This window comes from Xenopus tropicalis, chromosome 4 (genome assembly GCF_000004195.4).
Source record: "Xenopus tropicalis strain Nigerian chromosome 4, UCB_Xtro_10.0, whole genome shotgun sequence".
Taxonomy (NCBI): Eukaryota; Metazoa; Chordata; class Amphibia; order Anura; family Pipidae; genus Xenopus; species Xenopus tropicalis.
In genome coordinates this window covers 4,789,422-4,815,020 of record NC_030680.2, presented here as the reverse complement: position 1 = coordinate 4,815,020, position 25,599 = coordinate 4,789,422, and the positions used below count along the sequence as shown (strand labels likewise).

Sequence of the window (25,599 nt, the reverse complement as noted above, 5' to 3'; positions counted from 1 at the left end):
TTATATTCCCTATACGCATTATATCCCCTATACCCATTATATCCCCTATATGCATTATATTTCCTATATCCATTATATTCCCTATACACATTATATCTCCATTCCCATTATATTCCCTGTACACATTATAATCCCAATTCCCATTATATCCCCTATATGCATTATATTTCCTATACCTATTATATTCCCAATACCTATTATATTCCCTATATCCATTATATTCCCTATTTCCATTATATTCCTTATATCCAATATATCCCCATACACGTTATATTCCCTATATCCATTATATTCCCTATATCCATTATATTCCTTATATCCAATATATCCCCATACACATTATATTCCCTATATGCATTTTATTATCTTGCTGTTACCAATAATCACTCAAATGGTGAACAGTGAAGAGCAAAACAGTGCAAAATTCTCGAAACTGCTGAAAACTTTGTAAAACGGCGGAAAATTTGCGAAACACATTGAAGTCAACAGGCGACTTTTTTTTTACACGCAACTTTTTTTCTTCCTCCAAATCCATTACAGTCAAGGGGTGTTTTCAAATAAAACAAAAGGCATCCCCAAAGGGTACCTCACTGCATTTTAAACAGTCCCACAGTCCATCACCCCCCTGTAACTGAATGGTATGTCCCATCGCCTGATCCCACCCCCTGCACAGGCAGCTCCGCCTCCTGATACGACGGAACATCCCATTGAGTAACAGTAACCTTGCGCCCCGGAGCGAGTCTGTAGCTCTGAGATGAAATAATCTGCAGCGACTGGAGACAGAGAAGTCAGCGCTGATAGAAAGAGCCAATAATTCATATGAGATTCCCCTGAAGCGAGAACATAGAGACGCCTGGAACATCCATCAAAATCTCAGCTGAACTTATTACTTAGCCCCCCCCGACCTGTGACTTGTAAGGGCCCCCGACCAGCCTCTGACTTTGCTTTCAGGCAAAGGGCAAATTAAATAAATACACAGGAGCAAAATATCAGTGAGCAAAGGCTTCTCAGGGGCAGATTAAAGGGGAACTTCAATCTTGTTTTATTTTATTGTGCTATAAAGGATACTTTGTCTATGTTTTATTAAATGTCCCCTGCAATTAACTGCATTTGTTTTATACTGGCACACTTACCCTTTAAGTCACAGGTGTTGTGTATTACTGCCATCGTTAATTGAAAGTACGGGTATGTGATCCATTATCTGGAAACCCGTTATCCACAAAGCTCAGGATTACAGAAGGCCAGGAGCCAGAACAGCCCTACTGGGTTTATTTCATGTTTAAAATAATCCCTTTTCTCTGTAATAATAAAACAGTACCTGTACTTGATCCCAACTAAGATATAATTACCCCTTATTGGGGCAGAACAGCCCTATTGGGTTTATTTCATGGTTAAATGATTCCCTTTTCTCTGTAATAATAAAACAGTACCTGTACTTGATCCCAACTAAGATATAATTACCCCTTATTGGGGGCAGAACAGCCCTATTGGGTTTATTTCATGGTTAAATGATTCCCTTTTCTCTGTAATAATAAAACAGTACCTGTACTTGATCCCAACTAAGATATAATTACCCCTTATTGGGGGCAGAACAGCCCTATTGGGTTTATTTAATGGTTAAATAATTCCCCTTTCTCTGTAATAATAAAACAGTACCTGTACTTGATCCCAACTAAGATATAATTACCCCTTATTGGGGCAGAACAGCCCTATTGGGTTTATTTAATGGTTAAATGATTCCCTTTTCTCTGTAATAATAAAACAGTACCTGTACTTGATTCCAACTAAGATATAATTACCCCTTATTGGGGGCAGAACAGTCCTATTGGGTTTATTTAATGGTTAAATGATTCCCTTTTCTCTGTAATAATAAAACAGTACCTGTACTTGATTCCAACTAAGATATAATTACCCCTTATTGGGGGCAGAACAGCCCTATTGGGTTTATTTAATGGTTAAATGATTCCCTTTTCTCTGTAATAATAAAACAGTACCTGTACTTGATCCCAACTAAGATATAATTACCCCTTATTGGGGCAGAACAGCCCTATTGGGTTTATTTAATGGTTAAATGATTCCCTTTTCTCTGTAATAATAAAACAGTACCTGTACTTGATCCCAACTAAGATATAATTACCCCTTATTGGGGCAGAACAGCCCTATTGGGTTTATTTAATGGTTAAATGATTCCCTTTTCTCTGTAATAATAAAACAGTACCTGTACTTGATCCCAACTAAGATATAATTACCCCTTATTGGGGGCAGAACAGCCCTATTGGGTTTATTTAATGGTTAAATGATTCCCTTTTCTCTGTAATAATAAAACAGTACCTGTACTTGATCCCAACTAAGATATAATTACCCCTTATTGGAGGCAGAACAATCCCATTGGGTTTATTTACAGTAACTATCAGTATATATAGAATGCCCTATTCCTAGCAACTTTGCAACTGGTCTTAATTATTTATTTTTTATAGTTCTTTTTAACATTTTGCCTTTCTCTTCTGACTCTTTGCAGCTTCCAAATGGGGGTCACTGACCCCGGCAGCCAAAACCTATTGCTCTGTAAGACTACAAATTAACTATTACTCTTGCTTTTTATTACTTATCTTTCTATATAGCCCCTCTCCTATTCATATTCCCATCTCTCATTTAAACCACTGCCTGGTTGCTAGGGTAAATAAGACCCTAGTAACAAGATAGCAGCTAAAATACCATACGTTTATATGTTTCTCTGCTGCTCGTAAAAAAAACTGGAAGATTTTATTTCAACAAAATGAGCGGAACCCGAGCGCGACGCAATGTAGCGGAGACTGGTGACCCAAAAGGGCGACGCATGTCGCGCAGACGTCCAGACAAGTGACAGGGAAATAATAAAACGTTCCGCCGAAACAGAATCATCACAGAACGTCGGCCAACGGGAAACGAGGGACAGACCCCGGCGACATTCGTGCAATCAATCAAACAAGGGGCCTTTATTGTCCAGCGCATTTAGATTTTAATCTGTCATTTCTGACACCCCTATGCCCCCCCCCCGCTAAAATCCCATGATGCACTAGGGGACCCCCTGCTGGTGTCCAACCCAAAGAGATGTCAGTCAGAGCAGTTTTTCAGCTTCAGGTCTGTCCCAATGTAATGTCAGGAGAACAAGGAATGACAGTTTTACCTCCCAAGGGATTCAACTGCATCTGTTTTGTTATTGCCCCCCCCCCCAGTAATGAACTAGTGACCTCCTTTCATCAAAGATGTCAAATGTGTTTTTAACAAAGCAATATATATTTATACATATGGGTAGGAGGTGCCATAGTGTTTCCCTTAGACAGTACAGTATGGGGGTACAGCTTATTGTGTGCCCAGAACATTCCCTCTCTGTATATTTGTATTTATACATATGGGTAGGAGGTGCCATAGTGTTTCCCTTAGACAGTACAGTATGGGGGTACAGCTTATTGTGTGCCCAGAACATTCCTTCTCTGTATATTTGTATTTATACATATGGGTAGGGGGTGCCATAGTGTTTCCCTTAGACAGTACAGTATGGGGGGTACAGCTTATTGTGTGCCCAGAACATTCCTTCTCTGTATATTTGTATTTATACATATGGGTAGGGGGTGCCATAGTGTTTCCCTTAGACAGTACAGTATGGGGGTACAGCTTATTGTGTGCCCAGAACATTCCTTCTCTGTATATTTGTATTTATACATATGGGTAGGGGGTGCCATAGTGTTTCCCTTAGACAGTACAGTATGGGGGGTACAGCTTATTGTGTGCCCAGAACATTCCTTCTCTGTATATTTGTATTTATACATATGGGTAGGGGGTGCCATAGTGTTTCCCTTAGACAGTACAGTATGGGGGTACAGCTTATTGTGTGCCCAGAACATTCCTTCTCTGTATATTTGTATTTATACATATGGGTAGGGGGTGCCATAGTGTTTCCCTTAGACAGTACAGTATGGGGGTACAGCTTATTGTGTGCCCAGAACATTCCTTCTCTGTATATTTGTATTTATACATATGGGTAGGGGGTGCCATAGTGTTTCCCTTAGACAGTACAGTATGGGGGTACAGCTTATTGTGTGCCCAGAACATTCCCTCTCTGTATATTTGTATTTATACATATGGGTAGGGGGTGCCATAGTGTTTCCCTTAGACAGTACAGTATGGGGGTACAGCTTATTGTGTGCCCAGAACATTCCCTCTCTGTATATTTGTATTTATACATATGGGTAGGGGGTGCCATAGTGTCACTTCAGCAGACTCACTGGTTGGTTGTAATTGCAGCAGATTAATGAATGGCCCAGGTTGTAGTTTTAATCTCAGAACTACACGTGTATCAGCAGATAATTATATTTATACTAACAATACAAATTGTGACAATACCATTGGGGGGGGGTGCAGATGTAGGAGATTACGATGAAATCCCCAGCTCCCCATGGCAGAATTTATTTAGCAGAATTGTAAAAACTGAGAGAAACGGCTTTATGTAAATGTTACACAGGGAGGTCAGTGCGTTTGTGCTCAGCGCCGGGGTCTGTTTCATTAGCAACACGTTCAGGTGGGAAATGTCATTTCCTCTCTATCAAACACACGAAGGGAACATCTGCTTCTCTCTTATCTCTCCCCCTCCGACTTCTGCACTGAATATTATCTATTGTGAGTTACAGGCATGTTACAGGTATAGTAGGGAGAGATGGTGCCTATAGTAGCAGTGGGGGGATAATAGCCTCTGGGAAGGGACTGGGGCTGTGGGATAGCAGGTATAGTAGGGAGAGATGGTGCCTATAGTAGCAGTGGGGGGATAATAGCCTCTGGGAAGGGACTGGGGCTGTGGGATAGCAGGTATAGTAGGGAGAGATGGTGCCTATAGTAGCAGTGGGGGGATAATAGCCTCTGGGAAGGGACTGGGGCTGTGGGATAGCAGGTATAGTAGGGAGAGATGGTGTCTATAGTAGCAGTGGGGGGATAATAGCCTCTGGGAAGGGACTGGGGCTGTGGGATAGCAGGTATAGTAGGGAGAGATGGTGCCTATAGTAGCAGTGGGGGGGATAATAGCCTCTGGGAAGGGACTGGGGCTGTGGATAGCAGGTATAGTAGGGAGAGATGGTGCCTATAGTAGCAGTGGGGGATAATAGCCTCTGGGAAGGGACTGGGGCTGTGGGATAGCAGGTATAGTAGGGAGAGATGGTGCCTATAGTAGCAGTGGGGGGATAATAGCCTCTGGGAAGGGACTGGGGCTGTGGATAGCAGGTATAGTAGGGAGAGATGGTGCCTATAGTAGCAGTGGGGGGATAATAGCCTCTGGGAAGGGACTGGGGCTGTGGCATAGCAGGTATAGTAGGGAGAGATGGTGCCTATAGTAGCAGTGGGGGGATAATAGCCTCTGGGAAGGGACTGGGGCTGTGGGATAGCAGGTATAGTAGGGAGAGATGGTGCCTATAGTAGCAGTGGGGGGATAATAGCCTCTGGGAAGGGACTGGGGCTGTGGGATAGCAGGTATAGTAGGGAGAGATGGTGCCTATAGTAGCAGTGGGGGGATAATAGCCTCTGGGAAGGGACTGGGGCTGTGGGATAGCAGGTATAGTAGGGAGAGATGGTGCCTATAGTAGCAGTGGGGGGGGATAATAGCCTCTGGGAAGGGACTGGGGCTGTGGGATAGCAGGTATAGTAGGGAGAGATGGTGCCTATAGTAGCAGTGGGGGGATAATAGCCTCTGGGAAGGGACTGGGGCTGTGGGATAGCAGGTATAGTAGGGAGAGATGGTGCCTATAGTAGCAGTGGGGGGATAATAGCCTCTGGGAAGGTACTGGGGCTGTGGGATAGCAGGTATAGTAGGGAGAGATGGTGCCTATAGTAGCAGTGGGGGGATAATAGCCTCTGGGAAGGGACTGGGGCTGTGGGATAGCAGGTATAGTAGGGAGAGATGGTGCCTATAGTAGCAGTGGGGGATAATAGCCTCTGGGAAGGGACTGGGGCTGTGGGATAGCAGGTATAGTAGGGAGAGATGGTGCCTATAGTAGCAGTGGGGGGATAATAGCCTCTGGGAAGGGACTGGGGCTGTGGGATAGCAGGTATAGTAGGGAGAGATGGTGCCTGGAGATGGTGTCTGACCCGCCAGTAGTAGAACCTCCCCACCCAGTGTAAGTCCCACACAGCTAATAAATAGACTGATACACATTGCACACAAGGGTGGGCTAAAATCAATATTTGTACTCTTTCTCCCCATTCAGAGCTCAATACACATAACAACAGCGACACAATAAGCCGGCAATGTATTTGCAGAAAGGCCGATACAATAAGTGATTTGCGCTACTTTTTACTGGGCTTGGAATCAATATTTCCCATCAAAATGAACGCGAAACACCATTGTATGAACAAAGCAACCCCACTCAGCAATAGTACAAAATGCCCCACTGAGGGTTAAATTGTCTCCCCAAAACATGAGGCGGATTTAACCCTCGGCATTACTGAGATTAACGGACAAGATGCAACGACAAATAACTCTTCACAAATCAGCAGAATGTAAAAGGCAGCCGTACAGTCTAGTAACCCTTAGCAACCAATCTAACGTGATGTATCGAAATGCTGACTAGTTATGGTTTATATGGGTTATTCTTATTCTTAGCGAGTTATTTTTCATGTCCAGCTCCTAACATGTCCTGAGAATATTATTTTTTGGGGGGGGGGGTAAATAACCCGAGTAATGACTGTCAGTGAGAGAGTCCCAGTATCAATGACACCCGTGCACTTGACAAGACTTTTATTTTGAAATTGATATATTGGGCCAATTTCTCTCTCGGAGCCATTAAACAAGTCATTCGTCTTCGTGTGCCCTTGCCAGACACTTGGGCCAAATTCAAAGAAAGACACAAAGCAACGTCCCCCCCCCCTCCATCGACACCAATTCTCCTGTCTGTGACAGATGGGGGGTTACACGAGATCTGCCTCACTCATCTCTTCCACTCTCCCGGCTATAAGCAGTAAGGCAAACTTCCCCTTTAATTAAAAGATACTGAGTGCTGATCTACAATCCCTGCCGTAAAGCAAGACTGGGCCGCTGCAGCTACAGTGGAAGTGCCAGACTGCACAACAAATGTCCCAGGCAAGACTACATTTCCCACAATGCTTTGCAAGGCAGTTTCTTGGTTGGAGAAGGGGCTGATTAACAATCCAAGGGGTCATTTATGACTGTAATTGCTCTGCCATTAAAAAAAAAAATCATTAAGGCTATGGACTTTCCACTTGCCCTTGTTAGTTGCCCACGGTAGCAGAGATCTATCATAGGCGACTAACTCGTTCCGTGGGCTATTAGCCTAAAGCTACTTGTATAATAAGGTGCCACTTCCATGTAGTAGCGCTCTGTGGCGCTCAGTCACTCCAACCGCCGGTTCTGCATTAAGCGTATTGCCTATTAGGGTGGCACTAGGGTGCCACTGACACTTCTGGGAACGGACTGGGGCCAATGGCTTTGGGGGAAGGGCAGTTGACATCAGGGGTGGAGGGTCGTTCCATGACATGGGGGGGCGGTGATATGACATAGTGATCATTGATTGGCTGATTGTCGTGCCATTCACTTTCAAGCCCTGTCCAGATTTCCTAATTTGGAATTCTGACCAGTGGGGTAACTATATATACAGCAGACCCCGCGGTCACAGGGGGCACTTTGTCTTATTATAGGGGCAACAAAGGAACCTGGGAAATGTTTGATTTGTACGGATCAGAGAAAGCGTCGCACTTAAGCGCCGGGGAAGATAAAGTTCTTTTTCCTAAAATAAAACCCATTTCGTTATTACCCACGTCTTGGAACTGCTGACGCACCTTATGTTGTTGTGCAGAACTGGGCGCAGAGCGCGACTCGCCAGGCGGGGAAGGGATACGCGGCTAATAGGGAACGCGGAGCGGCCGGATGGGAATCTGAATGATGTTAAATTACATTCACTTAGATATTCCATTTGGAGTTTAGTCATTCCGACTGCAGCAAATTAGTCGCTCTGAGCCAAAAACTAAAGGGCATTAGTGCAGAATCTACCCATCCACTGGGGTAAATAGCGAGGCCCAGTCTAAAGGCCAACTAAGGAGAGATTTGGGGTACCTATAGATGAATATCAGGGTGACTGTTACCCCAGTGTTTCTATATATCTGTAACCTTGTTATGGGCTAAGGGGGCCCAGCCTGAAGGCCAGTTAGGGGGGGATTTGGGGTGAGTGCTTATTTGTGCCCTGGGTACCCCTGGAACTATAGCAGGGTGACTGTTACCCCAATGTTTCTATATATCTGTAACCTTGTTATGGGCTAAGGGGGCCCAGCCTGAAGGCCAGTTAGGGGGGGATTTGGGGTGAGTGCTTATTTGTGCCCTGGGTACCCCTGGAACTATAGCGGGGTGACTGTTACCCCAATGTTTCTATATATCTGTAACCTTGTTATGGGCTAAGGGGGCCCAGCCTGAAGGCCAGTTAGGGGGGGATTTGGGGTGAGTGCTTATTTGTGCCCTGGGTACCCCTGGAACTATAGCGGGGTGACTGTTACCCCAATGTTTCTATATATCTGTAACCTTGTTATGGGCTAAGGGGGCCCAGCCTGAAGGCCAGTTAGGGGGGATTTGGGGTGAGTGCTTATTTGTTCCCTGGGTACCCCTGGAACTATAGCGGGGTGACTGTTACCCCAATGTTTCTATATATCTGTAACCTTGTTATGGGCTAAGGGGGCCCAGCCTGAAGGCCAGTTAGGGGGGGATTTGGGGTGAGTGCTTATTTGTGCCCTGGGTACCCCTGGAACTATAGCGGGGTGACTGTTACCCCAATGTTTCTATATATCTGTAACCTTGTTATGGGCTAAGGGGGCCCAGCCTGAAGGCCAGTTAGGGGGGGATTTGGGGTGAGTGCTTATTTGTGCCCTGGGTACCCCTGGAACTATAGCAGGGTGACTGTTACCCCAATGTTTCTATATATCTGTAACCTTGTTATGGGCTAAGGGGGCCCAGCCTGAAGGCCAGTTAGGGGGGGATTTGGGGTGAGTGCTTATTTGTGCCCTGGGTACCCCTGGAACTATAGCGGGGTGACTGTTACCCCAATGTTTCTATATATCTGTAACCTTGTTATGGGCTAAGGGGGCCCAGCCTGAAGGCCAGTTAGGGGGGGATTTGGGGTGAGTGCTTATTTGTGCCCTGGGTACCCCTGGAACTATAGCGGGGTGACTGAGCACATTAGTACTAAAACTGCTCATACAAGGTGAAAAAATACAAACTATACAGATTCCCAAAAATTAAGTCCAAGTGATTTTTTTGGACATTCTGGTGGCACTGTTATGTCCCTGTTACACCTCAGCCACCATGGCCACACCCCTTGCTCCACCCCCTTATAACTATGGACAGACAGATATAGAGAAATTACCCCCATTGCCGTTGCCTTTTTAGCATTAGGAATACTCAGTAATTGTTTGCAGAGAGGCAGCCGGATGCGGGGAGATAAAAGCACCAGGAATTGTTATTGTAGCGACGGCTGAACTTTATGCGCTCGGCTTATGTACTAAGCAATATGGGGATCAAAGCGCCTCCTCCGATCAAGCGCCTGGTTCTATCGGCAGCCATTAAGCAGGAGCTACGTTTGCTATGGCAACAACACTGACCTAGATTAATATGGAAGCTATGGCGTTGGCACGGTAGCATTCAATAATGCCAGCGGAGGGGAATTTACACAATTTTAGCCGAATTCTGCCCAACAAAAGCCATTTTCAATACATGTTTAGTTTCAAAAATACATGTAAAATGCAATTAATTCCTATGGAACGCCATTTGTTTTTTTGTCCTGCTTCCAGTAATCCCAGGCCAAGCCTTACCACACCCAGACACACCCACATCCTGCCACAAACCGAACCCCCCTATCCTTAAGCCCTGCCTCTTTTCAGGATGAAACTCTGACTGGTGTAAAACCACATTGTGGGGAGGTTTGGAATCACAAACACATAATAATTGGCTCTAAGAAAAATAACATTTTGATGAAATATCCAATATAAACAAATTTAGAGGGAGGGGAAAAAAAAATACTTGGCCAACATCTTGGCCATATTGGTAGGTAAAATGGTGCATCATATCCAAAATGCCAGAGTTTGTCACCAAGATTGTAACCAAGGAGTTAAAGTAGAGGCAGAAGAAACAATGGAATCATATGATGTCGCTGTTCACATGTATACTTACCCCAGGGGCAATTGTACAACGAGATTACACCCTCAGCAGCAGAACGAAGCTCAGTCCTAGGCAAAAACATGGCTGTGCAATGGGTTCACCAGTTCCTCCCATTGTAGCCAACTTGTATGTGGAGGAAGAGGAAAGGAAGGCCCTACTCACATTTAATTGGACTGCACCGAGTCACTGGGTCAGGTACGTAGATGACACTTGGGTTAAACTCAGATCCAATGAAGAGGCGGCCTTTTCAGAACCCATTAACTCAATGGGCAATAACATCAAGTTCACAAGGGAGGATGTCCATGTTTGATATCCATCCAAGAGGGGGGCAACTTGAACACAGAAGTATACAGGGAACCCACTCTAGAACTCTACACCACAAGTGTGACAACAGATACTGAGTCCAAGGGACACGGAACGCAAACATCTCAGAGGAGCACTGAAAGCTTGCGGCCCCCCCAGACTGAGCCTGTGTCAAAACAACAGCAACTAAGCCCAACAGGAACCCCAAAAGAATTAACCGTCCTGAGATACAGTAGGCACAATATAGTCACCCCCATATGTAGCAGGAGTGTCGGGGAGACACCTAGCAACTCACTGAGACAAAAACTTGTATCCAACACCAAAGGAAAAGCAAAGCAATGTTGTATACGCAGCCCAGTGTAGCGAGGAGGGCACAGACCTTTACATTGGGGAGACAAAGCCACTGCCCCCCAAGCGAATGGCTGAACATAGGAGGGCAAACTCTACAGGCCCAGGACTCTGCTGTATTTCTACACCTAAAAGACAAGGGATGGAGAATAGCAGCGTCCAAATTTTGGATTGAAAGAGGTGTAAAAGAGGCCATTCATGTTAAAGTGGAGGAACCCTAAACAGAGGCGGGGGCCTTCGACACCATCTGTCTGCTACATACAATGCTGTTCTAACATCTGTACCCCGACAGTTTCAGCACTCTTCACACATCCATTCATGCAACTCTTCATAGACATTTTGATGAACTAATCTCCTTTTTCCCAGCTGTACATCATGTTATTATTAGCACACATGACATTTTTGCTTGGATGATAGTATCCAGCTAATGCTGTGAGCCCACACGTTAATGAAACGATGATTAACGCATCATTCCCCCCCTCCCCCACAAAGTGCCAATCTACTCCCCCATTCTCTAAAATCTCCCTTCTCATTAGCGATGCTTTAGTGCAGCGGCATAGCCTGGGCCCCAAAACCAAATATATTTAGGGTCCCTATATCAGATACGAGGGGGCCCGGCTGAGTTAACCATCTGGGGAGCGGTGCGGATGCAGCCAAAACCTTCTTTCTTCACTATGTCCTGCCAACCAACTTTCCACCTTTGATCCATAGTTGCTCCCCAGCTGCACCCAATAACATGGCTGAGAAGGAAAGTACCCCAGGCCGGTGCCATATAGTGGGGCTGATAAGGAAAGTACCCCAGGCCGGTGCCATATAGTGGGGCTGATAAGGAAAGTACCCCAGGCCGGTGCCATATAGTGGCGCTGATAAGGAAAGTACCCCAGGCCGGTGCCATATAGTGGCGCTGATAAGGAAAGTACCCCAGGCCGGTGCCATATAGTGGCGCTGAGAAGGAAAGTACCCCAGGCCGGTGCCATATAGTGGTGCTGAGAAGGAAAGTACCCCAGGCCGGTGCCATATAGTGGTGCTGATAAGGAAAGTACCCCAGGCCGGTGCCATATAGTGGCGCTGATAAGGAAAGTACCCCAGGCCGGTGCCATATAGTGGGGCTAATAAGGAAAGTACCCCAGGCCGGTGCCATATAGTGGTGCTGATAAGGAAAGTACCCCAGGCCGGTGCCATATAGTGGCGCTGATAAGGAAAGTACCCCAGGCCGGTGCCATATAGTGGGGCTGAGAAGGAAAGTACCCCAGGCCGGTGCCATATAGTGGGGCTGAGAAGGAAAGTACCCCAGGCCGGTGCCATATAGTGGGGCTGAGAAGGAAAGTACCCCAGGCCGGTGCCATATAGTGGGGCTGAGAAGGAAAGTACCCCAGGCCGGTGCCATATAGTGGCGCTGAGAAGGAAAGTACCCCAGGCCGGTGCCATATAGTGGGGCTGATAAGGAAAGTACCCCAGGCCGGTGCCATATAGTGGCGCTGAGAAGGAAAGTACCCCAGGCCGGTGCCATATAGTGGGGCTGATAAGGAAAGTACCCCAGGCCGGTGCCATATAGTGGCGCTGAGAAGGAAAGTACCCCAGGCCGGTGCCATATAGTGGCGCTGAGAAGGAAAGTACCCCAGGCCGGTGCCATATAGTGGGGCTGATAAGGAAAGTACCCCAGGCCGGTGCCATATAGTGGTGCTGATAAGGAAAGTACCCCAGGCCGGTGCCATATAGTGGTGCTGATAAGGAAAGTACCCCAGGCCAGTGCCATATAGTGGGGCTGATAAGGAAAGTACCCCAGGCCGGTGCCATATAGTGGCGCTGATAAGGAAAGTACCCCAGGCCGGTGCCATATAGTGGCGCTGAGAAGGAAAGTACCCCAGGACGGTGCCATATAGTGGCGCTGATAAGGAAAGTACCCCAGGCCGGTGCCATATAGTGGGGCTGATAAGGAAAGTACCCCAGGCCGGTGCCATATAGTGGTGCTGATAAGGAAAGTACCCCAGGCCGGTGCCATATAGTGGTGCTGATAAGGAAAGTACCCCAGGCCAGTGCCATATAGTGGGGCTGATAAGGAAAGTACCCCAGGCCGGTGCCATATAGTGGCGCTGATAAGGAAAGTACCCCAGGCCGGTGCCATATAGTGGCGCTGATAAGGAAAGTACCCCAGGCCGGTGCCATATAGTGGGGCTGATAAGGAAAGTACCCCAGGCCGGTGCCATATAGTGGTGCTGATAAGGAAAGTACCCCAGGCCGGTGCCATATAGTGGGGCTGATAAGGAAAGTACCCCAGGCCGGTGCCATATAGTGGCGCTGAGAAGGAAAGTACCCCAGGCCGGTGCCATATAGTGGGGCTGAGAAGGAAAGTACCCCAGGCCAGTGCCATATAGTGGTGCTGAGAAGGAAAGTACCCCAGGCCAGTGCCATATAGTGGGGCTGATAAGGAAAGTACCCCAGGCCGGTGCCATATAGTGGTGCTGAGAAGGAAAGTACCCCAGGCCGGTGCCATATAGTGGCGCTGATAAGGAAAGTACCCCAGGCCGGTACCATATAGTGGCGCTGATAAGGAAAGTACCCCAGGCCGGTGCCATATAGTCGTGCTGAGAAGGAAAGTACCCCAGGCCGGTGCCATATAGTGGTGCTGATAAGGAAAGTACCCCAGGCCGGTGCCATATAGTGGTGCTGATAAGGAAAGTACCCCAGGCCGGTGCCATATAGTGGTGCTGATAAGGAAAGTACCCCAGGCCGGTGCCATATAGTGGCGCTGAGAAGGAAAGTACCCCAGGCCGGTGCCATATAGTGGCGCTGAGAAGGAAAGTACCCCAGGCCGGTGCCATATAGTGGCGCTGAGAAGGAAAGTACCCCAGGCCAGTGCCATATAGTGGCGCTGAGAAGGAAAGTACCCCAGGCCGGTGCCATATAGTGGTGCTGAGAAGGAAAGTACCCCAGGCCGGTGCCATATAGTGGTGCTGAGAAGGAAAGTACCCCAGGCCGGTGCCATATAGTGGGGCTGAGAAGGAAAGTACCCCAGGCCGGTGCCATATAGTGGGGCTGATAAGGAAAGTACCCCAGGCCGGTGCCATATAGTGGGGCTGATAAGGAAAGTACCCCAGGCCGGTGCCATATAGTGGCGCTGATAAGGAAAGTACCCCAGGCCGGTGCCATATAGTGGGGCTGATAAGGAAAGTACCCCAGGCCGGTGCCATATAGTGGGGCTGATAAGGAAAGTACCCCAGGCCGGTGCCATATAGTGGGGCTGATAAGGAAAGTACCCCAGGCCGGTGCATATTTGGGGAAAGAGAAGCACTGGCCCAGGATATAAAGTGAGACCCTGGCGCTGGTTCTGTCCAGCTGGTTCCATCCAGCACTGCAGTGTCCCGGTTCTGCTGCTCTAACACCCCCCCCCCCAGCCATCGACAAACAAAAGGCAAATAAAGTGGAATTGCATTAAAGTTGCGCAGCTGACAAACAGGGCTGGAAATGCAACGTTCGGCCAATAAAGCCCTAATTTACGGACTGGGAAGACGTTCCGGGCTGATAAAATGATATAAATCAATGTCGAGCGTTCGCACATCAGTGAGTTTTTCCGCGGCAGAATATTTACTGGCTCCGTTTCAGAACCATAACAATAAAGCGACTCAAATATCATCTTAACCGGCACCTCTCCGGCTCCAGAATGTTCCTATAAACCATTATTGATCCCACAGAAAAGCCCCCGTCTGCGCCGACTCCCAAATCCCCCCTCGCAGTCTCAGCCGCTTTGCCGTCTCCGCGCTGATTTTTGCCCAAATTACAGAGATATAGAATGTTTTCGAGACGTTCCCATCATTTACTCAAACTGAATTCCCTCTGATCCGGAATGGCCGGGAGAAAATCACTACCTGCGCTTTATGGGCCGCTTTATCTATGGAAATATTTCTTCCTCAATGTCAAATTCAATCACAGAATTCAGGCTTAGAAAATATTCCGGAAAGATTCAAATGATACAGCCAGTGTGAAAGTGATACAAATATATATTCCCGGAGTCGTTTATTACAGTATTTGTGCCATTATCAGCGCAAGTGGGCCATTATATCGGCAGCCCAATACAGATTATACTCTATTAACCCTCTATCTCACCAGTGAGACCAATGAGACCAGTTAGCCCCGTGAGACCAGTTAGCCCAGTGATCCCAGTTGGCCCAATGAGACCAGTTCGCTTAGTAAGACCAGTTAACCAAATGAGCTCAGTTAGCCCAATGAGACTAGTTAGCCCAATGACACCCGTTAGCCTAATGAGCTCAGTAAGCCCAATGAGACCAGCTAGCCTAGTAAAACCAATAAGCCCAGTGAGACCAGTAAGACCAGTTAATCCAATGGGACCAGTTAGTCCAATTAGACCAGTTAGTCCAATGAGACCAGTTAGTCCAATGAGACCAGTTAGTCCAATGAGACCAGTTAGCCCAATGAGCCCAGTTAGCCTAGTAAAACCAATAAGCCCAGTGAGACCAATAAGACCAGTTAACCCAATCTGGTCTACAGTTAGCCCAGTGATCCCAGTTGGCCCAATGAGACCAGTTCGCTTAATAAGACCAGTTAACCAAATGAGCTCAGTTAGCCCAATGAGACTAGTTAGCCCAATGACACCCGTTAGCCTAATGAGCTCAGTAAGCCCAATGAGACCAGCTAGCCTAGTAAAACCAATAAGCCCAGTAAGACCAGTTAATCCAATGGGACCAGTTAGTCCAATTAGACCAGTTAGTCCAATGAGACCAGTTAGTCCAATGAGACCAGTTAGTCCAATGAGACCAATTAGTCCAATGAGACCAGATAGCCAGGTGAGCCCAGTTAGCCCAATGAGACCAGTAAGCCTAGTGAGCCCAGTTAGCCCAGTGATCCCAGTTGGCCCAATGAGACCAGTTAGCTTAGTGAGACCAGTTAGCCCAATGAGACCAGTTAGCCCAATGAGCCCAGTTAGCCCAATGAGCCCAGTTAGCCCAATGAGCCCAGTTAGCCCAATGAGCCCAGTTAGCCCAATGAGCCCAGTTAGCCTAGTGAGCCCAGTTAGCCTAGTGAGCCCAGTATACAGCACTGTACGTCTTTATACCCTTAACTGGCAGCCAAATCAAATGCAAGTCCAAGAGATAATGATACAGAGACATTTTAACCCAAAGCAAAGAAGCTTTCAGTATTGCCATTAGGGCCACCACTCTCAGCAATCACAGGGCCCCATACCCCTAACCCAGCAGGGCCCCAGTTAAACCATCATCTGGGCCCTATGAGCAGCGGGCCCTACCAACAAGTAATGGGCCCAAATGAAAATAAAGTCGCTTCCTCCCTTTGCTTCTTCTTCTGACTCTTTCCAGCTTTCAAATGGGGGTCACTGACCCCGGCAACCAAACACTATTGCTCTGAAGGAAAGGGAATGTAAATAATTGCTACAGTGCAAGTGACGTTTATTTTGCTCAACTAACACAATAGAAAGGGATTTGTATTTATTCCCTAGGGTGACGGTTCCCCTTTAATGTGCAACACTCTGCGCTCCATGCTTTACAGCACTGGCAGTGGGGGGGGGGGGGGCAAGGCCTAATGTCCGTGTATATCTGTGTATATCCGTGTATATCCGTGTATTGTCCCGGGGACCCGTGTTGTTTGATCGCTGGGAGCCACAGACGACAAAAATGTCACCAAACCCGAAAACATAACCTTTCAAGTGTCGGCAACATTAACCCGAGTCCCGGGGAAGAGACCGCTCAGCAGTCGCCTTTGTTCCCATTACAGAACGCTCTCGTGCTGAGCAGCTCTTTGATGTGACATCTCTACAGGCCACTTTGTTGCGCTTCTGTACTCACCCACTGACATTCACACAGTCGCCCACCCCGCCGGCAGGGTCCCATTACCTGTGCTCCATCTCGCGGATGGAGAGGATGACCCCCGACGTGGAGGAGCGTTGCTGGATGGAGGCCAAGAAAGTGAATTCGCTTTTGTTCCTGAACAACTGGATGACTTTCTCGCTCATGTGCGGCGCCGCGTGGATCTCTCGCGCCCCGTCTGCGAAAGGAAAAGGGGGAATAAGGGGCAAGATTAACAGATTGTAGGGGCAAGAGCACAAACACAACAGACTCAGGGGCTCAGTCCCAATATATTGACCACAAATAATGGCTTTTCATTAGCATTTTCCATCAGAAATCTTGGGGCCCCCATTCACTTAGTTGGCCAGGTCTTTACTCCAAGGGGCCCTGGGTTCTTATCCCTCTACCACAATGTGACCCTTGGGTAGTGGGTCCTGCAGTAGAATATTGACCCCTAATTAAAGATAAGTGATAACAGGCCCCACCCAATGAGCAAAAGCCACGCCCAATCAAAAACACCCCCAGTTTGCCCATTCCCTTCTTAGCCCTGTTCCTTGTGTTGCCCTTGATTTGGGGCCATTGAGTCTTTCCAGGCCCCCCATTATGGCAAGGCCACTTACTAGACTCCTACCTGCCCTAGGATTTGCCCAACTCTCATGATGCTAAAGACTGGCTTAGTCCTAGCTTGGGGCTTAGTCCCTCCAGGCCACTTTGGCACCTTATTGGCCATACATGGGGCCCAACAATCAGCCTGCCCCACCAATATCTGGTCAAAATTTGGGCCGATATCTTTCAGGAAATAAGGGGCAAGATTAACACGGCTCGACATTGTAGGGGCAAGAGCACGAATACAACAGACCCAGGGGCTGAAGGGGGCTCAGTCCCAACATAATGACCACAAATAATGACTTTTTTTTTTATTTGCATTTTCCCAGGGTTGACATTAGATATCTTGGGGGCCCCCCTTCATTTAGTTGGCCGGGCCTTTACTCCAAGGAGCCCTGGGTTCTTATTTCTCTACCACAATGTGACCCTTGGGTAGTGGGTCCTGCAGTAGAATAGGGACCCCTAATTAAAGATAAGTGATAACAGGCCCCACCCAATGAGCAAAAGCCATGCCCAATCAAAAACACCCCTTTCCCTTCTAAGCCCTATTCTTTTTGTTGCCCTTGATTTGGGGCCATTGAGTCTTTCCAGCCCCCATTATGGCAAGGCCACTTACTAGACTCCTACCTGTCTAACCCCCAATAGGGGCCCTAAGATCACCCCCCCCCCCCCCCTCATACTGCCAAAGAAAATTGGCTTAGTTCTAGCTTAGGGCTTAGTCCAGGGGTGGGCAAATTACGGCCCGTGGGCCACGTCCGGCCCATTGGTCTTTTTAATCCATCCCGCCGACTCCACAAGTCTCATCACGCAAGACTTGGCATCTGGGGACTGATGAGCGGAACCGGCGTAACGCCGGCCCAGCCTGGCCCATCTGTCAGTCAATGTGGATCCTGAGCCAAAAAGTTTGCCCACCCCTGGCTTAGTCCCTCCAGGCCACATTGGCAGCTTATTGGCCGTATATGGCGCCCAACAATCAGCCTGCCCCACCGATATCTGGTCAAAATTTGGGCCGATATCTATTGGGCACAGTGGCGTAACTAGATGTTATTGGGCCCCACAGCAAATACACTTTAGGGCCCCAAAATATATGTAGTTTAACCTATTCTATCAAGATATATTGAGCATTGTGGGAAAATGTTTACCTACCCCCCCCACCTATTGAATTGCCCCCTATAGGAAACAAGCCATCACTAATGAAATAGGCAGCTCAGTAACAACAAATAGAGGTTGACCTTGATATGGTGACGATTTCCATAAACCCCTCCCCGGCCCCCCCAGCAATAAATAAGCCCCTGTGTAAATAGCAAGATGGGGGCCGATAACTAATGCATTTAATATTGAGACAAAAGCTTCTTATAAGAATAATGGACTTTGCGCTGAGCCGCCATGAAAGGCAAGCGATGAGGGAGCTGAAGTGGAGCAGATGCGATTACTCAATGGAGGATCCATGTTTCTCTATGAGACAAATCACGATGGAAGCCGAGGTTCTGGCAGATGTTGCCGGAGCCAATGATATTTATTAGAGTTAATCCCAGGGCTGGAATGATTATTACACAGGCGCAGGTATAGGGGCCTGCCGGGATCAGAATGTCTAAGCTGCTTTTTGGTGGTGCAAAAAAATCTGTTTATATTTCTGACTTTAGACATTCCAGTACAACTCCCAGAACCCTCAGCGGCCCTGCACAGTCAGTGGGTTCTGGGAATTGTATTTCAACAACAGAGCTGCACATTGAGCAACATATACAATATAATATACAGTATTTATTATGCTCTACTGCGCTCTTCCCTTGATCTCTTTCCCTACTGTATCCAACGTTCTCTATCCTTCATGTCCTACTGTCACAGTCTTGTCCTATTATTAATCTTATCCTACAGTCAATTTCCTACTCTTCTCCCCCAGCTTGTCCTACTGTCTCCATCTCAACCTACTTAGTCACTATCTTTCCCTACTGTCTCCATCTTGCCCTAATGTCTCCATCTTGTCCTACTGTCTCCATCTTGTCCTACTGTCTCCATCTTGTCCTACTGTCTCCATCTTGTCCTACTGTCTCCATCTTGCCCTACTGTCTCCATCTTGCCCTACTGTCTCCATCTTGCCCTACTGTCTCCATCTTGCCCTACTGTCTCCATCTTGCCCTACTGTCTTCATGTTGCCCTACTGTCTCCATTTTGCCCTACTGTCTTCATGTTGCCCTACTGTCTCCATCTTGCGCTACTGTCTCCATCTTGCCCTAATGTCTCCATCTTGTCCTACTGTCTCCATCTTGCCCTACTGTCTCCATCTTGCCCTAATGTCTCCATCTTGCCCTGCTGTCCTCATCTTGCCCTACTGTCTCCATCTTGCCCTACTGTCTCCATCTTGCCCTACTGTCTTCATGTTGCCCTACTGTCTCCATCTTGCCCTACTGTCTTCATGTTGCCCTACTGTCTCCATTTTGCCCTACTGTCTTCATGTTGCCCTACTGTCTCCATCTTGCGCTACTGTCTCCATCTTGCCCTAATGTCTCCATCTTGTCCTACTGTCTCCATCTTGCCCTACTGTCTCCATCTTGCCCTAATGTCTCCATCTTGCCCTGCTGTCCTCATCTTGCCCTACTGTCTCCATCTTGTCCTACTGTCTCCATCTTGCCCTACTGTCTCCATCTTGCCCTACTGTCTCAATCTTGCCCTACTGCCCCATCTTGCCCTACTGTCTCCATCTTGCCCTGCTGTCTCCATCTTGCCCTACTGTCCCCATCTTGCCCTACTGTCTCCATCCGGCCCTACTGTTTCCATCTTGCCCTACTGTCTCCATCCGGCCCTACTGTCTCCATCCGGCCCTACTGTCTCCATCTTGCCCTACTGTCTCCATCTTGCTCTACTGTCTCCATCTTGTTCTACTATTCCATCTTGCCCTACTGTCTCCATCTTGTTCTACTATTCCATCTTGCCCTACTGTCTCCATCTTGTTCTACTATTCCATCTTGTCCTACTGTCCCCATCTTGCCCTACTGTCCCCATCTTGCCCTACTGTCTCCATCTTGTCCTACTGTCCCCATCTTGCCCTACTGTCTCCATCTTGCCCTACTGTCTCCATCTTGTCCTACTGTCCCCATCTTGCCCTACTGTCCCCATCTTGCCCTACTGTCTCCATCTTGCCCTACTGTCCCCATCTTGCCCTACTCTCTCCATCTTGCCCTACTGTCTCCATCTTGCCCTACTGTCCATCTGCCCTACTTCCATCTTGCCCTACTGTCTCCATCCGGCCCTACTGTTTCCATCTTGCCCTACTGTCTCCATCCGGCCCTACTGTCTCCATCCGGCCCTACTGTCTCCATCTTGCCCTACTGCCTCCATCTTGCCCTACTGTCTCCATCTTGCTCTACTGTCTCCATCTTGCTCTACTATTCCATCTTGCCCTACTGTCTCCATCTTGTCCTACTGTCCCCATCTTGCCCTACTGTCCCCATCTTGCCCTACTGTCTCCATCTTGCCCTACTGTCCCCATCTTGCCCTACTGTCTCCATCTTGTCCTACTGTCTCCATCTTGCCCTACTGTCCCCATCTTGCCCTACTGTCTCCATCTTGTCCTACTGTCTCCATCTTGCCCTACTGTCCCCATCTTGCCCTACTGTCTCCATCTTGTCCTACTGTCCTCATCTTGCCCTACTGTCTCCATCTTGCCCTACTGTCTCCATCTTGTCTAATGAAGTTTTTGCCCAATAAAAGAAAACATAATTATAAGCAACTTTTCAATGTGAATTTATTCTTATTTTTATGTCTTATTTTTGTGTTCCCTTTATTTTTTTGAGCAGTGTATATACAAATAAGTCAGAAACCATCGTAAATTAGTAAATGAATGTATATAGCAAAGTTGCTTAGAATTTTGTCTAAAAAAACCCATATTCTGGGTTGACTTGGCCTTTAATAAACATAAGGGGTTCCCACTGGAGTCGGCACTAAGGCAGCCATTGCCTTGATCATTACGGTACAGACGAGCCGCCATGTTGGGAATGGGGTCAGAGCCGCGGGTGGGAATATTAGCCAATCATTGCACAATATCAGATACTTGGGCTCCGGTGCATTTTTTGCCCCCATAGAGACTCCGCTCCCTGCAAACACCCCATTACCAGACTTGGATCGGGGCCTATTTCTTGGTCCAGTGGAGAAGAAAATCAGACTTAGGAAAGAGCTAAATATTTGGCAGCCTCCGATTGCGTTTTATGGCCGTTTTATACAATCGGCTAATTTTGTTTTTGCTTTTATACGGCTGCATTCGGCGGCCCATCGCCCATCTGTACGAGCCCTTCTCCCTTTATAACCCTCATTAATTATACACTTGGTACGTTCTGCTTTGCAGACAAGACGGGGAATGGGGTATTAATGGCTCCCCGTGGCCCCCGGCTGCCTGAAACCTTGCGTTGCCCCCACCCGCGTCGACAATTAAAGGAGTCAGTCCCCCTCATTATCCAATCCAGCTTATACACAGTTTTATAAGAATTCTGGGCTGAAAGCCTGGCTACTTGGCGCCATTAAAGGGGAACTAAACCCAAACACAGCTTAAGAACAATGTTTAAAGCAACTTTGTAATATACATCAATTGAAAAAAATATGCAGCCTTTTCATGATTTTCTTGAAATTAACTTTTAATATGATATAGACATTGATGTTCTGAGACAATTTGCAATTGGTCTTCATTTTTTTTTATCTTGTATAGTTTTTTTTAACTATTTAGCTTTTACTTTAGCAGCTCTACAGTTTGCAATACCTGGTTGCTAGGGTCTTGTTTACCTTAGCAACCAGGCAGGGGCGTAAAGGAGAGGCTGGAATATGAATAGAAGAGGGACTAAACAGAAAGATAAAGAATAAAAAAGTAACAATAAAATTGTAGCTTTAATGAGAAAACGCTTTTTGGCTCGCGGGGTCAGTGACCCCCATGTGAAAGCTGAGAAGACGTAGACAAAGAAGGCAAATAATTCAAATACTATAAAAAAACAGATAATGAAGACCAATTGCAAAGTTGCTAGGAATAGGTCATTCTATAACATAGTAGAACTTAAAGGTTAACCTCCCCTTTAATGTAATTATATGGTCTGGAACAGTTCCCTAAGCCCCGCCTTCAGCCTGCCTCCTCCCCATCCCACAATCCCCTGCACAAGTGATCTCATTAAGGAAAGGAACATCCCATTGCAATGCATTGTGGGTTATGTAGTTCCTGCATGCTGTCTGTAAGCTGCGGAGAAGTTGTTGCAATTTGTAACATCAGTGCTTTAGTCCCTCCTCCCCTGCCAGGATTTCAAATGAAGCAGAAAGAAAATAAATTTTCAGCAAATTCGAAATATGGAATTTCCCAGTGAATCCCAAACAAATTCGCTCATTACTGCCCCTTTTTCTTTTGCAGTAAACTTACCCTTTAACCCCCGTGCCGTGTAAACGCCACACCGGGGAAATTACGCCTCAATATGTTTTTCCTTTGCAATAAATTCATCTTCATTCTGCTGATAAATACGCGGCGCGCGCAGAACCTGATTAAAGAGCAGTTGGTTACGGGAACATATGTTCCGCACTTGTGCCAGGAACCGGCTAAATTACTTAGTGCGCCCCCCGCTGTTTGTTATCAGCGCCCCACATCCAGCCGCGGCCTCCGCTCATACAGCCGCCATGTCTCCCTAAATTACTATCTGTTACTGCCACAGTGTGACGCCTGCGCCTCTGCTCCTGATGTGACCGTATCCATTGCCTGGCGCTGCCTCCCCGGCAACTGCAATGGCCCGACATATGGCCGGCAGGCACGGCCCTCTGGGTAATTTAATGATTCAAGAAATGGGCTGCCAAACGCGCGAAACTGCAGCTGGGAACTAATACTCTCAACATTCTCAGCGTTGCAATAACTGGCCTTCAGGCTGGGCCCCCTTAGCCCATAACAAGGTTACAGATATATAGAAACATTGGGGTAACAGTCACCCCGCTATAGTTCCAGGGGTACCCAGGGCACAAATAAGCACTCACCCCAAATCCCCCCCTAACTGGCCTTCAGGCTGGGCCCCCTTACCCCATAACAAGGTTACAGATATATAGAAACATTGGGGTAACAGTCACCCCGCTATAGTTCCAGGGGTACCCAGGGCACAAATAAGCACTCACCCCAAATCCCCCCCTAACTGGCCTTCAGGCTGGGCCCCCTTAGCCCATAACAAGGTTACAGATATATAGAAACATTGGGGTAACAGTCACCCTGCTATAGTTCCAGGGGTACCCAGGGCACAAATAAGCACACACCCCAAATCCCCCCTAACTGGCCTTCAGGCTGGGCCCCCTTAGCCCATAACAAGGTTACAGATATATAGAAACATTGGGGTAACAGTCACCCCGCTATAGTTCCAGGGGTACCCAGGGCACAAATAAGCACTCACCCCAAATCCCCCCCTAACTGGCCTTCAGGCTGGGCCCCCTTAGCCCATAACAAGGTTACAGATATATAGAAACATTGGGGTAACAGTCACCCCACTATAGTTCCAGGGGTACCCAGGGCACAAATAAGCACTCACCCCAAATCCCCCCCTAACTGGCCTTCAGGCTGGGCTCCCTTAGCCCATAACAAGGTTACAGATATATAGAAACATTGGGGTAACAGTCACCCCACTATAGTTCCAGGGGTACCCAGGGCACAAATAAGCACTCACCCCAAATCCCCCCCTAACTGGCCTTCAGGCTGGGCCCCCTTAGCCCATAACAAGGTTACAGATATATAGAAACATTGGGGTAACAGTCACCCCGCTATAGTTCCAGGGGTACCCAGGGCACAAATAAGCACTCACCCCAAATCCCCCCCTAACTGGCCTTCAGGCTGGGCCCCCTTAGCCCATAACAAGGTTACAGATATATAGAAACATTGGGGTAACAGTCACCCTGCTATAGTTCCAGGGGTACCCGGGGCACAAATAAGCACTCACCCCAAATCCCCCCCTAACTGGCCTTCAGGCTGGGCCCCCTTAGCCCATAACAAGGTTACAGATATATAGAAACATTGGGGTAACAGTCACCCCGCTATAGTTCCAAGGGTACCCAGGGCACAAATAAGCACTCACCCCAAATCCCCCCCTAACTGGCCTTCAGGCTGGGCCCCCTTAGCCCATAACAAGGTTACAGATATATAGAAACATTGGGGTAACAGTCACCCAGCTATAGTTCCAGTTAAAGCGACAGCGACACATTTATTCCTATAATTAGGGGGTAACAGACTGGGAGTCCCTAGAGGTTGAATAAATGGAAGAAACATATGAAATCTAAGCGGTTGCGTCTCGTATCCGTCTAAATGTTCCTGCGGAAATAACTGCAAATTATCGTGTCGTTCCATTACAGACAGAGCTGACGGCGCACGTAGCGGCGAGGGAGTAACTCGCACGACCCCAGCCTTTTAGCGGAGGATCATTCTGCCTCCGAACATCTGAAATCCTCACTTTCCCTTCCTAAAATGTTCTAAATTACATATTTCTGCGTCTCGGTTATGGTAGAACCGCGTATTCGCCTGCAGATTACCCGCCTCCGGGGCTTATTATCCGGTAAAGAAAGGGTTTCTGGTTACATTTTCCTCTTCGGAGTCGTTTCAGGCCACTCGGACTGCGTCCAGCGGATTCGCGTTTCCAGAGAGAAATCCGTGGCCGGGAAGGCGCTGGTTCTGCTGCCCCAGAATTCTAGATGTTCCAGACTCTGTAATGAGCCCCAGGCTTTCTTTCTTATCGAAGCTCTAATGTATTATCAATGAAAAGCATTGATAATACATTGATAATGTCCTTTAGTCGATGGAAGGGAAAACTTTCCAAACTTTTGCACGGACTGAATTCTTATTTAACCCTTTCCTCTTCCGAAACCTCTACGTACCCGGCACCGACAGTATAGAAGTCGGCCTGGCCAGCAGGATAGATAGGCTTTATAGCCCAGACTCAAGGTATATTGGCCCCATAAGGGAAACACATAGCAGGAAACAAATGAAATCTGTTTCCCAGAACAATGAGCTGCCCCTGATAATGAGTCGGAAAGGGTCGGGGGAAGAGGGAACGGCTCAGGATTCTACATACTCGGCACTCAATGAATCCCGCGTGAGAGGGAGATTTCCAGCCCAGCAGAATGGAAATGAATCTGTGAATCTCATAAACTCACTGCTGACTCACCAGCCAATATCCCAAATGCAGAGTTACATCCCATCCCCATAATCTGATTGTAACGTCCTTGTACCGACACCATAGAGTCAGACCTGCACTTTCTTTCCTATAATGTGATCTCCTCCCTCCTCCCTTCTGTCTCTCATCCCCTCTCCTTTCCTTTTCTATTCCCCCCCCCCCCAACTGTTTGGCCTTACTCCCCCCA

General features: G+C 47.6%; 1 protein-coding gene across 1 annotated transcript in view; it reads right to left on the bottom strand.

Annotated features, from left to right (window-relative positions):
• Positions 1-25,599, bottom strand: part of nell1 (neural EGFL like 1) — a 383,209-nt gene that overhangs the window by 280,059 nt on the left and 77,551 nt on the right. Inside the window, exon 3 of the mRNA XM_031900696.1 lies at positions 16,696-16,846. Coding sequence (XP_031756556.1) covers positions 16,696-16,846 — 151 coding nt within the window. The remainder of the gene's footprint in view (positions 1-16,695; positions 16,847-25,599) is intronic.